Source organism: Rhododendron vialii, chromosome 5a (genome assembly GCF_030253575.1).
Source record: "Rhododendron vialii isolate Sample 1 chromosome 5a, ASM3025357v1".
NCBI classification, from domain to species: domain Eukaryota; kingdom Viridiplantae; phylum Streptophyta; class Magnoliopsida; order Ericales; family Ericaceae; genus Rhododendron; species Rhododendron vialii.
In genome coordinates this window covers 5,589,210-5,599,766 of record NC_080561.1, presented here as the reverse complement: position 1 = coordinate 5,599,766, position 10,557 = coordinate 5,589,210, and the positions used below count along the sequence as shown (strand labels likewise).

At 37.3% G+C, this 10,557-nt stretch overlaps 1 protein-coding gene across 3 annotated transcripts; it reads left to right on the top strand.

The window, feature by feature from the left end:
- Positions 1–1,338: 1,338 nt before the first annotated feature.
- Positions 1,339–6,807, top strand: LOC131325522 (mitochondrial phosphate carrier protein 1, mitochondrial-like). Of its 3 annotated transcripts, none has more exons than XM_058357825.1 (7): positions 1,393–1,787; positions 3,685–3,802; positions 3,944–4,034; positions 4,134–4,177; positions 5,044–5,258; positions 5,344–5,468; positions 6,322–6,807. In XM_058357825.1, exons 1-7 carry the CDS (start codon positions 1,635–1,637, stop codon positions 6,365–6,367), a joined length of 792 nt encoding a protein of 263 aa, XP_058213808.1. In that variant the 5' UTR covers positions 1,393–1,634; the 3' UTR covers positions 6,368–6,807. The 3 variants fall into 3 exon arrangements, with proteins under 3 accessions (XP_058213806.1, XP_058213808.1, XP_058213807.1); XM_058357824.1 differs by having other exon boundaries at positions 3,685–3,850; XM_058357823.1 differs by having other exon boundaries at positions 1,339–1,787; positions 3,685–4,034.
- The last annotated feature ends 3,750 nt before the right edge of the window (positions 6,808–10,557 follow it).

Below are 10,557 nucleotides of genomic sequence, written 5' to 3'. Positions count from 1 at the left end.
CTAAATTTTGGGCTAAAGTGAAATAATATAAATGATGATGTGTAATTAAGAAAAAAAAACTCCACACTCTAACCCTAAAACAACTTAACCTTACAAAAATTAAGAGAATTTAATTATAATGCCATTATCAATGTCCAAAATTAAAATTTGTCTTTTTTGGTACTTTATGTGTACATGACAAACATCATTTAGTATAGTTTTTATTATGTTATTTTAATTTTTATCTAGAGCCGATACCTATTAATATTGTAATGCATTTTTTTTTATTTTTAATATACATTTCGTCACTGCTAGGATAAAATCATGGTTCCGTCCTTGACACTACATGTCATCTTATCTCATAATTTACCAAAACAATAGTTATGAGTCCCGCAGTATTTAAGAAGCATGACATATTTAGAGTATCACATGTCCTTGCTCCACGGACAAGTGGGCACGGAAATGAGGTCAAGCAATACCCCTTTCTTTTTTTGTCCAATTTTTGACATGCGTGTCATTTTTAAATTACTTTATATTCTTTGATCTACAACGTTTTTTATTTTCATAAAAAAATTTGTTTAATAGAAATAGTTAAAATCTATCAAATAAGATTCAAATTACATGTACATACATTATACATACAATATTATGAATAATTTTTTTGAGAATAATGCCAAGCGGTGGTGCTTGGTAGCAGTGCTGTCGAGTGCTCGATTTGATTATTTATCTCGACAATTGACGACTCAGATCTTAATTTGAGCAACGCTCTGTTTAAATTTTTATGCGTTTAGATAAAATCCGAACTGTTTTTACTCAGAACAATGGCTAGATCGACTGCTTGAGAGCATCTCCCATCAAATTGGGGACGGGAGAAGAACATGTATTTTCGTTACAGCATAAAAAGCGTGCGTGGCGTGAACAACTGCCCGTGCTTCCTGTCCTTTTCCACTACTGCATCAATTTAAGCCTGCAAAAAGTCTACCATACACGACTACAATAAAATTATGAGTACACCCTTTCATGTACACAAAAGGTACACCTAATTGTATGAAAACTTATCTTAAGGTTTCACACAAATAATCGAAACTGTTTAATTTATTTATAATATTTTTTAAGAATTTTAATAAAAAATTAGCTCAGTCAGATGTCGATAAGTGCTTGATCAATTTCTCGATAAACTTGCTAACAAGAAATTAAGCGGAGAATTGATTAAACCATTTTCGAATAAGCTGATTTTTTGCGGGTATCCTTAAAAAAATGTGTTGAATAAATTGAACGACTCCGATCATTTATGTGAAACTCTTAAATGTTAAATAGGTGCCACACAACGCAGTGTATCACATATCCATAGAATGGACTCTAGGGACTCTACAAGCAATCAATTAAAATCGAAGTCTTCCTTTCCGTGGTCCCATTTAAAACCTAATTATGAGGAATCTCCTCTGTTTTGTGGCCTTGTATTTTAGCACTGTAAACGTGGACGTATAGCCAGCAGTCGAAAGCTCAAGAATTCACGCCTCGAATAATACTCGCAGACTCCAATTGGCGTTCCAGCAACGCCTCCGCCCCTTTGAACCACCGAGAAAAAACCCACAGCTGTAGGAGAGAGAGAGAGAGAGAGAGAGAGAGAGAGGAACGAAGAAGGAGCCAAGAAAATGGGGGAAGTGAAAGTTGGGGTAGAAGGAAAGCGGCTGTTTGAGGAGTTCTCGGCTGGGTATTACGGGCTATGCACAATTGGAGGAATGCTCAGCGCTGGGACCACCCATCTGGCCATCACTCCTCTTGATGTCCTCAAAGTTCATATGCAAGTAAGTGGTAACACTAACACTTGGTGTTCTATTTTTTTGTACTTTTATTCCTTTTTCTAGAGCTTTTGTCCGATAGTTATGGTTTTCTCTGTAGTAAGTTTGTGTTTTGTCGCCAATCCAAAAAAAAAAAAGTTTGTCTTTTGACTTTTGTCATCTTGGTGGTCTCATATTGATGTTATTTTTACTGGGTATGTTGTGTAACTGCTTGAATTTGATTGTGCTGATGGAAATTCTTGGTGGGTTACCTTGTCTCGGTATGCCAGGGTATGATGTTCCTTGTGATTTCTATTGTTTTTTGTTTGTGTTTTGTCATATGGGGTGTCTCATACTAATGTTATTTTGACTTTTGTCATTTGGGTGGTCTCATATTGATGTTATTTTTACTGGGTATGTTGTGTAACTGCTTGAATTTGATTTTGCTGATGGAAATTCTTGGTAGGTTACCTTGTCTCAGAATGCCAGGGCATGGTGTTCCTCGTAATTTCTGTGTTTTTATTTATGTTCTGTCATCTGGGGTGTCTCATACTAATGTTATTTTTACTGGGTATGTTATGTAATTGCGTGAAATTGAATGTGCCGGGGGAATTCTTGGTGGGTTCCTTGTCCTCTTCTGCCCGGCAATGGCTTTTTCTTCCTTCACCCCCTTGGTTCTGTTGACTTTCTGTCACACTCTGTCAAGCCATGTCCAATCGTATGCTAAAATGGTGTTGTCATATGATATGACACATAAGTATAAAAAGTAGGGCTCAATATGGTGTGTTAAGTTAATTTAGTACTATGTAAATGGTGTACTTGTGGTGTTGTTAAAAAATGATATCTGCTATTACTGACAACTTTCACAACCTTCAGCTTTTTGTTTTTTTAAAATCAGAATTGTCATATCCCATCGTTAGCGGGCATGATTAGTTTTGGGTGGATATAATATAAGGGGTGATATGATAAAAGGCGAATAAATATGCAAAGGGATCGAGGATGATATGGATGGTTTGTTTGAGTAATTTATAGAAGAGGGGATATGTATATGCTTGGTTTGTTTTGGGGTTGATATGATTATGTGGATATAAAATCAGTGTTCTAAATGGCGGCCGCCAGGTGCTTGGCGGCTGCTCGGCGCCATGATTTCACCCTTGGCGGCTCATTCGGCGGAGCTTGGCGGCTAAGGGAGATTTGGCGGAGCTAGACGGCCATCTTGGCGGGCTTGGCAGGGTTTGATTGCCTTAAAAATATTTAAAAATAATATTTTGGAAAAAAACGCCGAATCGCTCGGCGGCGGGTCGCCGCCCGACTAGCGCCAAGCGCCATTTAGAACACTGCATTTCCGTAATTAAGAAGGCGGATACGAAGGCGGGTATAGTAACACCACCTCTCCTCTTATCCTTATTATATCCGCATGTGGTCCGATATAATATCCAAGTGACAAACATTAGATATAAGTACTTCGGATATGTTATCTGGGGTGATAGCATATCTGCCTCTTATATCCTGTCAGCAAATGGGCATGTATTGCTAACAGATAGAAGTGATCACTTACACAATAATATATTTGTTTAGGGTCCCTACTCAATTTGTTTTTTTTTTTTTTTTGGGTAAGGTCCCTGCTCAATTTGTTGTCCGATCATAAGTGATCTTGGACTTCAGACTTGAGCTTGATGTTTTCCATTCATGCATTTTCAGTTGTCATTTTCATAATTGAATTACTTCTTCTGAAAAGAGAGAATTTGTGCTTTCCTATTCTTTTTTCCTTTTCTTGCTATTTGTCAAATTTGCCATTTTTCATGACTATGCACTTTAACCGGCTACTTCAGCCTCATAATGTTCCTAGAAACATCGTAGGTTTGTCTAAAATCGTTTCTTTGTACAATTTTTGTGTGTTTATACGACAGTATGGTTATTATAGGTGAACCCAGTCAAGTACCACAGCATCTCATCAGGTTTCAGTACACTTTGGAAGGAACAAGGCCCTTCTTCCCTTTGGAGAGGTTGGTCTGGCAAATTCTTTGGATATGGGGTTCAAGGTGGATGCAAATTTGGTCTCTATGAATACTTTAAGAAGCTATACTCCGGTGTGTTGGTAGATCATAATAAGAGTACAATATTCTTTGTCAGCAGTGCATCTGCTCAGGTATTTGCTGATGTGGCTCTATGTCCATTTGAAGCTGTTAAAGTCCGTGTTCAAACACAGCCACATTTTGCAAAGGGCTTGGCTGATGGATTTCCCAAATTATATGCTTCTGAAGGACTTACTGGGTATATCATCCATACCATGACTAGCTTTTGCGTTTTCAGTTATTTGCTATGCTTGTCGTCTAATTAATAACTCTAGAATGCATTTGCGCTTGATTGCAGATTTTACAGGGGACTTTATCCACTTTGGGGTCGCAATCTACCATGTACTTCTCTACTTTACTATAATTTTTTGCAAATTTTGATTACTTGTCTGGGAATTTGCTAGCTTATATTTTTTTTTATTTTTTTTTTGTGATTGAATATGCATTGGTCAACATTGTGGTCTACTTTGCTATGGGCTGTACGATTGCAAGGCTAAAGTTACACCCCGAGAAACAGTCAATTCGGAATTGAATGTTGTTAGATAGATGTAATAGTCCTCTAAAATTGGCATCCCTGTCAATCATGAGCATTCAACTTATATAAAATGAGTAAGATGGCTTTGCATGAATTGCTATATAGTCATGGATTTGTATTCATGCTGTTTTCTTTTTTTTTTTTCCTTTTGGCTTGTGATTGCAAATTTCTATTCAATCGCTTGGTAATCCTTAGTTGTGAGGAAATGACCGGTGGAAGTTTCTCTGTATTTATGTTTTTTTCCCTATTGCTTTCTTCTTTTTGGTTGACCATAGCAATAGCGCACAGTGTGAAATACATGGCTTGTTGCTAAGTCTGCTAACAATACCTTTCTGGTTGGCCACTCGGTGTTTTTTTTTCAATGTTTGGGCTTGCAATATTCAATTGGTGCCTGCTGGTACCATGAGTGTTGTCATTTAAACTGGTTGACAACCAGTAACACACAGTCACTCTCAAACAGGATCTGCTCTAGAAGTTTGCAGCTCAGTGTCCTTGAATTCCACGAAGACAATCTTTAACTTGGCTAGCATGCTTGGATCGTTGTAGTGTAGTTGAATTTCAATCTTCAATTTGTGATCAACTGATTATCACTAATTATATTCTGGTTTGACTTACAATCTGCTAAAAGCCTTGTTATTTGGTTGTTTACTTATTTAGACCATGTTTTTGACAGTCTCTATGGTAATGTTCACAACATTTGAGCACTCAGTGGACTATATATACTGCCATGTTATCCAAAGAAGAAAGGAAGATTGCTCAAGAGCCCAACAACTTGGCGTGACATGTTTAGCAGGCTATGCAGCTGGGGCTGTTGGTACTATTCTCTCCAACCCTGCTGACAATATTGTTTCAAGTCTTTACAACAGGAAGGCAGACACCGTGCTGCAGGTATTCCCTTACAGAAGCTCTTTTTCTGTTCAATTCAAGTTATCTAAACTCCAACTAGTTGTTAGTTTGATTTTTTGTCGTTCAGGCTGTGAAGGACATTGGGCTTGTAAATTTGTTCACTAGAAGTCTTCCAATCCGAATGACCCTTGTGGGCCCTGTTGTAACCTTGCAATGGTTTTTCTACGACACCATTAAGGTTCTAAGTGGACTGTAAGTACACCTCTTTTGACCACTTTCCTTTCTAATGGGCTTCACAATCGTATGGCTTCCATAGTTCCACCATGAAAAATGTTTTCAGCCAAATGCTTTACAAGGTTACGTGCACATTCAAATTAAGTTTGAAACACAATTCTTTGTAACTCAGTGATATCCCACCTTGTAGCCTCAGCTAGTCAGCTTTGACATTGGATATTGAGAATTCTCTCACATCCATCCATATGAAGATAGATTGCCAATCTTGGGGTATAGAAGAGGTAGGCTAAGCCCTCTCACTCTGTTATTAAATCCTGCTTATTGTACTCAAGTAAGTCGAGAAGCTAAACCAATTCGATTAGATGTCCAGCTTGATCCAAGAATGGTGGACCTGAATATGGCTGTCACATTTGTGCATGCAGATATTGAAATTGTGCCAAAAGATTGATTAGATCTGAAGTTAAACATACCTGTTCACAAACTTTTTTCCAAAGTTGCTTCAAAACAATCTACTCCATTTCCATCAAACAAGGTTCTTTGTTTGCTACAGTATTAGATCATCTGTATTGTTTTATGGAAGTTAACTGCTCTAATCCGTTGGGAAAAGATGGAGCCATTAAGAAACAAAAAACGAAGTAACAGAAATGCCAGTGGAGATGTTTGTCCATATTGTATAGGTTAATTGTTGGCATACGATTTAGGCTTATTTTATGCTATTGGAAGAAATTTGTGATAAGAGTCAATCCTATTCTCTGTGAACTGGTGGAATATGTTCTTTCCCCCTAATATGTAATTTAGTCTAGTATTTCTACTGCCCCTTTAATTTTTGCTTCTCTTCTCGTAAATTGAATTATGCTTGAAACTATTTCAGGCCTACCAGTGGAGGGCTTAGAAGGGGTCTAGAAGAAGCTATCTGATTTGTGTATGATGATTCAACCATTTGTGACCATGGAAATCTGACACCAGTTATGAATAACCGGTGAGTTTGCCCACAGTAAGATATTAGCAGTTTGAGAGATTTTTTCCGGTCACGTTGTGATTCAAAGGGTGGTTACAAGTTCTATCTCCATTGTTTTTTCCGGTCACTTGGTGAACCATGAAGCTCCACGATACACGTCATTTGTGTGAATTTGCAATCCAGATTCATACATTGTCAATTGATTGAGACACAAAACTTGGTTTGATTTGGTTAGTTTAGGAATGGTGTATACTGTATAGTCTTGTGCAAGAGCATTTGTAAACAACATAGTTTTCCTGGAAAACACATCAGCGTTCTCTAGTTACGGTGAAAGATTCTCAAAAGTTTTTGCTATACATTCTCTGATTATTAGTGTCGCAATATTGAGAATTTTTCGCAGCAGCATGCATTTTCTAATCATTGTGGAATATACTTCTTTGGTCAAGCTATGAGGAGTGTTGGTAACAATATGTGACCTAACAATATATGAATTGCAGATGATAGAGAATGGAGAGATAAGAATGAGTTCTAAAATGAGAGAGAAGAAGAAAAAGGGTATTTAATTTTCTAATGTTTGGTTTGCAATTCTGCAGTTGCTTCCCACTTCTGGGGAGTCCCTGGCATTCTACAAAGGAACTCCTCTACCGCCCCTTGTAGGGACTAATCCCTCCTTTTGGATCATCTTTGTATCGTTTTTTTTAATCAACTGCGATGATCGAAATCGTAATATTTATAATACTTGTCAAGACCGTAAGTTATGTATGGCTGATGTAAAAGTGAATTACACTACTGTGCACTGAAACTCAAATGTTGTGCATTTAGAATCGTGGCTCCTGCCGTTGCATTGGAAACCACTTACAAATTACAGGCCATCAAAGCAAGTGATGTTCCTGATACATTCACCCTTCAAAACCTTTTGCCAGGCACCATCATAACTACTCTCAAATAACTACTCAAAATGATACCAAACCTACATGGAATAGGCAAATCAACTGCACGGTCGAAACTGTAGAAAGAGATGGGGAACTTTCATCCAAACCATTTCCCTATCAGAAATCCTAGCCGTACCGACCAATTTCAAACCGAAACCGTACCGACGGCCGCTCCGGGCTGTCTCCGGCCACCGGACGGCCGATCCGAGCCGTTCAAAAATTCTAAAAAAAAAAACCGAGTGGCCCAACGCGGGAATAAACGGCATCCGATGTGTGTAGGGTGGTTAGATCGAGTATCCTATTTTTCGTGTATACTCGTTTATATATGTATACGCGAAAAATAGGGTACTCGATCTAACCACCCTACATACATCGGATGCCGTTTATTCTCGCGTAAGGCCCCTCGGTTTTTTTTTTTAGAATTTTTGAACGGCTCGGATCGGTCGTCCGGTGGCCGGAGACAGCCCGGAGCGGCCGTCGGTACGGTTTCGGTTTGAAATTGGTCGGTACGGCTAGCACTTCTCTTTGCCTATTGCTGAAATTCTAAAAGCCGGGAATGGTAGTAGCACCGAGGGATTTGGATTTACTAGTTCCCATGTAGAGAACTGCATAATGTTGTAACAAATAGCTCAACCTAATTCAAAATTTCAATTCCAAACACAGCGGAACACAAAACTGCAATTCTTGCGTAACAAATACATTCATCACAGTTCGGCCATAGAAGGAAGTGAAATAGTAGCAAACTCTATGGAATAACCAATTGTTCAGTCATATGTCCAAATTTAAACGAAAGGCTTCCAAGTATAGGGCAACTCTAAACAGCAAGCATGAATTACGATTATGATGAAAAACATGCAAGAACAGTTTGACAAAGATTCATAATGCTCAAACCGGTTCTTATGATAGACATAACTAATATGGTGCCCAGCAACTATCTGTTTCCTATTTCTAATCATCGCTGTATGTATCACCTAAGTCATCGTCGCCGTCCTCATCACCACAATCTTGAACTATTAAGTCGCTGTCCTCTTAGTGCTCTATTCCAAGATTTTTTCAAAGAGAATTTATTTACTGAAGGCATTCTCAGGCGCCGGCACAGGTATTTGCTAGTGATGAACATGAAAGCGATGATGCATTACTACGGCATGGCAAGAGAACGCGAAAAGTGAAGGGACTTTTTCTAAATCTTCTTCCTAATAACGCTCCCTGTCTGAATTTGTTCATCCGGTTGATTATACTTCAAGAATTTCAACTGTTCTACAAGACTCTTCATTTCAAATTGTATTGGTGACGAACGGCAAATCAAGAGAGAAGGGTAAAACGACATTTTTGTAGAAATTACTAATTCTTAGTCTTTCCAGAATGAACAAACAATTTGATACATTGTAATGTCAAAAAGTTAGGACTGCGAATACGTCTGCACAATTCACAGGGATAATAAGATCATTAAAGGGTCCTTAGATCACAGGGATAAAAAAAAAACCTTGCTAAATATGTTTAACATAGATTAGACTTTGGTCCAAACATTTATAGAGGACCTTAGACTAATTTTTTTATAGTTTTTTTTTTTGTGACATCTCCTCGGAACCCATCTATTATATTATTTCTCAAGCAGTGTGAATTGATCGGCCAGAAAAGATACAAGGTAAATTCAATATACATTTTGGTTGAAAATACCTATTTTAGCCAGTGGTAGAGCCAGAATTTTGATCTGAGGGCGGCCGGCTTAATCAGTCATGCTACTTGCACATACACCTTTACACATATCTTGTACATACGTTTTTATGGGGCACACCTCGGGTCCCACCAATATGATCCGAACCGCTCATTATTTTGAAAATAATTTTTTAAGAGTTCCTGTAAAAAATCAACTCGATAGGATATTGGTAAGGGCTTTTTCAGAAATCGCAGTGCGAATCAGACTGTTTCACCCAATGATTTCTGAAAAAGTCGTTAGCGATATCCTATCGAGTTGATTTTTTGCAGAAACTTTTAAAAAATTATTTTAAAAATAATGAGCAGTTCGGATCATATTGGTGGGACCCGAGGTGGGCTCCATAAAAGTGTATGTGCAAGATGTGTGTACAAATGTATGTGTCCTTGGCATTTTTGCGGCTTAATAGACATATAAATTTTATCAAAATGTATACTTATTATTATATTATAAAGATTTTGCTTTTCAATACATTAAATTTGTACATTGAAATGACTCTAACTTAATGCAGTTAAAGTACTATACCAATCATTCTGCCTTTTTTAGGCTACTTCAATAGTCACATACTTATTTTTTATTTATAAAAGAAAATGTAAAATAATCGATTTTTTTATCAAATCAAACCAAAAATTATTAAGACTATAAGTACCTATACATAAATAATTATTGATAATATTAAAAATCAAGTATACAAAAAAATTAAAACTCGGGCCCGAACTCCAGCATAGCTTTGCCTTTGATTTTAGCTGATTAAAAAAGATAAATACTGACAGTTTTTTTTTTAAAAATTCGTCCCATGCATAACACGGGCTCATGTGAGAGATTAACATGAAAATAAAAGAAAAAAGAAGGTGGTGTAATTGCACTCTGAACAACAAAGCACGTAAAAAGATGTAAATACATGTCTAAAATTTTATTTTAATACGTAATTGTGCAAAATTTATACAGATAAACGTGGATTTTAAAATCACAATTATGTGGTAATCATGCCATGCATTTTGCTAGTTGAAGTAGTATAGGTGGAAGCTCAATCCACTTTTCTGTGGCTCCAAGCCCAATCTCTATTTTAAAATTTAGATCTAACAAGTCTAAGTCCAATCATTTACCCAAAAAAAGTCTAAGTCCAATCCAAGCCCAAGTTTGTTATTTAAGGATTTTGGGTCCATTACCCAAATCAATTTCAAACTATCCCAGTCACAAACCTCAGAGTCTCAAACCATATGCCACGGGCCACGAGGCCTGAGTTGGTTCGTCCAGGTGTTCAGTAAACGGCGAGCATGTGTGCGTCCTCCCTTAAGTAAACTTTTTGATTCGCATAACGAGAGAATTATCGTTCATCCTTCAAATGAATATGTTCATATTTAAGCTCGCAGAAATATTCGAACAATTCTTCCTTTTTTCCAACAAATACACTAGTGGACACAAAGAGAGAAAACAAATAAGGCCAAAAGACTGTCCTTCTTCCTTAATTACATCCTAATTTATTACAGTATTTCTGAGAAA

Excerpts from the sequence above, each read along its gene's own strand:
- LOC131325522 (XM_058357823.1), top strand. The coding sequence starts at position 1,635 with ATGGGGGAAGTGAAAGTTGGGGTAGAAGGAAAGCGGCTGTTTGAGGAG. Across the intron at positions 4,178-5,043 it reads TTGGGGTCGCAATCTACCAT|TCTCTATGGTAATGTTCACA; the intron begins GTACTTCTCTAC and ends TGTTTTTGACAG. Across the intron at positions 5,469-6,321 it reads ATTAAGGTTCTAAGTGGACT|GCCTACCAGTGGAGGGCTTA; the intron begins GTAAGTACACCT and ends AAACTATTTCAG.